The following is a 2,232-nucleotide window of genomic DNA, read 5'->3' on the forward strand; positions in this document are numbered from 1 at the left end:
AAAAAAAAAGAGCTGATACTAAGGGCTCAAGTAGAAAGAAAATGTTTCGGAAAGGATGATGGCAACATATGTACAAATGTGTTTGATACCATTGAGGTATGGATTGGTATAAGAGCCTCCAATAAAATGATTTTTGAAAAAATCCCCTTCTACTTCCATGCCTAATGGAGATCTGCAAAAGACTGTATCATGAAGTGTGAGTTTTCCTTATGCATTCCAATTTTTTTTACTGTTGTCAGCTGAAAAACTTTTCATAACACACTAAGCCCACAGAGCAAAGCCTTACATTAGAAACAGAGGCAGTGAGCACATGGACACACGTGAGCGTCAGTGGGAGAGCTACGCCATGTCCGGTGACGGGAAAAGGGCTTGAGTTCCTCGTTTCGGAGCAGCTCCTGCTGCTGTGGTCCCTCGTCCCACAGCTCCAGCACACTCAGGAGAGTTCTTTTCACTGGGCTGAGGGGTGTGGGAATTGTGGACAAATGGGGGATAAAGGACTACCTGCTCAGCAGCTGAGGGACACGGTCCCTAAAAAGCAAAGTATAGTGCTCTAGTTAACCCTTGCTGCACAAGTCACCCCCAAACGTAGTAGCTTAAAACCACCAGAACCAGGTATCTTCTCTCAAAGGCTATGTGAGTCAGTGACTCAGCAGTGGTTGGGCATCTCATGGGGTCTAGTCAGGCTTCGTCCTCTGCCCCTGTCTCTTGTCCTCAGAAGACTTGCTCAGGAAGGGGCTAACCCCTCCAGCTGCTCGCCACATGACAGCTTCAGGGATCAAAAGAGAGAGCCAAGCAGAAGCTGTATCCTTTTTATGACCTAACTTTGGACATCACATGGCACCACTGCCACTGTATTCTCCTGGTCCAACCACCACAGAGCTGCTACTTTTTGTGAGGAGAGCAGCCGAGTTCTGGAACTAGAAATAATTCTGTGTCCATGGGATGTAGTCTTAAGCCCAGGTGTCCACACCCAGTGAGTCTCTCTGACACAGTCTATGCTTTCAGGCCTCAGTGACTCTCATGTCCCCACAGGTCCTGGCAAACGTGGCCTATATCATCATAGAATCCACTGAGGAGGGGACGACTGAGTATAGCTTGTGGAAGGATTCTCTGTTTCTGGTTGACCTGCTATGCTGTGGAGCCATCCTCTTCCCAGTAGTGTGGTGAGTAACTCCCATGGGGGGGAGCTCATACACAAATTTGTCTCTCGAACCCAACAGCTGGACTAGCTTTTCCCACAATGGTCCAAATCATCCGGGCCATCTGGTTTTGTTTTTGTTGTTGTTCTAAAACATAGCTTCCTGGATCCCAGACTGACCTCCTAGATCTGTCTCCTGGGGTGGCATCCTGGAATCTGTGTCTCCGGCAGCCTCCACTTGATTCTGATAGAGCCAATATTGCATCATGAGCTGGCATTTAGCACCGTTCTAGACAATAGAGAAGAGTCTCAGACTAAGAATTTGATAACAATATAACAAAACAGTTTGGACTCTTAGGGCTCAGTTAGAGAATGGAAGAAATCCCACAAATGACCTTGTATGGCCAAGTTTTATGGAAACTAAGGAAGCCTAGTTATCAATGCACTTAAATGTTTCAAATATCTTTATGCCAGTTTGCTTCAATCTCAGAAATGACAACCTGAATGCAGACACTGTGCTTTGACTTGTATAAAGAATGTTAATGCCGAATCGGTAGTGGACGGGGAAGCACTAGCCTCGCTAAATCAGGGGCAAAGGAACGGTGATGTGCTGCTCAGTATGCTGGGGAGAGGAGGTCAGCAAAATAAATCTTGATTTCACCCCTAATGATATAGTTCCAAGGCTGTTTGGGAGTAATTCTTTTGGAATGAAGTTTAAAAAACACCAGATTTTCCTGCTTTCTGTTAGGAGTGGAGTGTTTGTTATTGCAATGCCCTATTTATATAATAAGCTAATGTTTTTTAGGATTCTGAAGTTTGTCCAGTCATTTAGTTACTCTTACTGTTCAGAACATGGTGCCAGTGGAGCGTAATCCTATTCCAGCCAGTTACACTCACTCTTAACTCGCTTTTAATTCTACTTCATCACACAAAACAGTACAGATGAGTCTTTTTACTCAGTGCCATCTCCGCCAGACGCCTGGCAAGAATAAGTAATTGAAGCATCCATAATACAAGGGGGTACCCCCAACTCATACACACACACCCCACCTGGCAAGAATAAGTAATTGAAGCATCCATAATACAAGGGGGTA

At 45.2% G+C, this 2,232-nt stretch overlaps 1 protein-coding gene across 1 annotated transcript in view; it reads left to right on the forward strand.

Annotated features, from left to right (window-relative positions):
- GPR107 (G protein-coupled receptor 107) overlaps window positions 1-2,232 on the forward strand; it is a 57,997-nt gene that overhangs the window by 32,711 nt on the left and 23,054 nt on the right. Inside the window, exon 12 of the mRNA XM_013007400.2 lies at window positions 1,033-1,163. Within this exon, the coding sequence (XP_012862854.2) occupies window positions 1,033-1,163 (131 nt within the window). The remainder of the gene's footprint in view (window positions 1-1,032; window positions 1,164-2,232) is intronic.

Source organism: Echinops telfairi, unplaced genomic scaffold (assembly GCF_000313985.2).
Source record: "Echinops telfairi isolate 266 unplaced genomic scaffold, ASM31398v2 ScPeMD7_22;HRSCAF=79, whole genome shotgun sequence".
Lineage (NCBI taxonomy): Eukaryota > Metazoa > Chordata > Mammalia > Afrosoricida > Tenrecidae > Echinops > Echinops telfairi.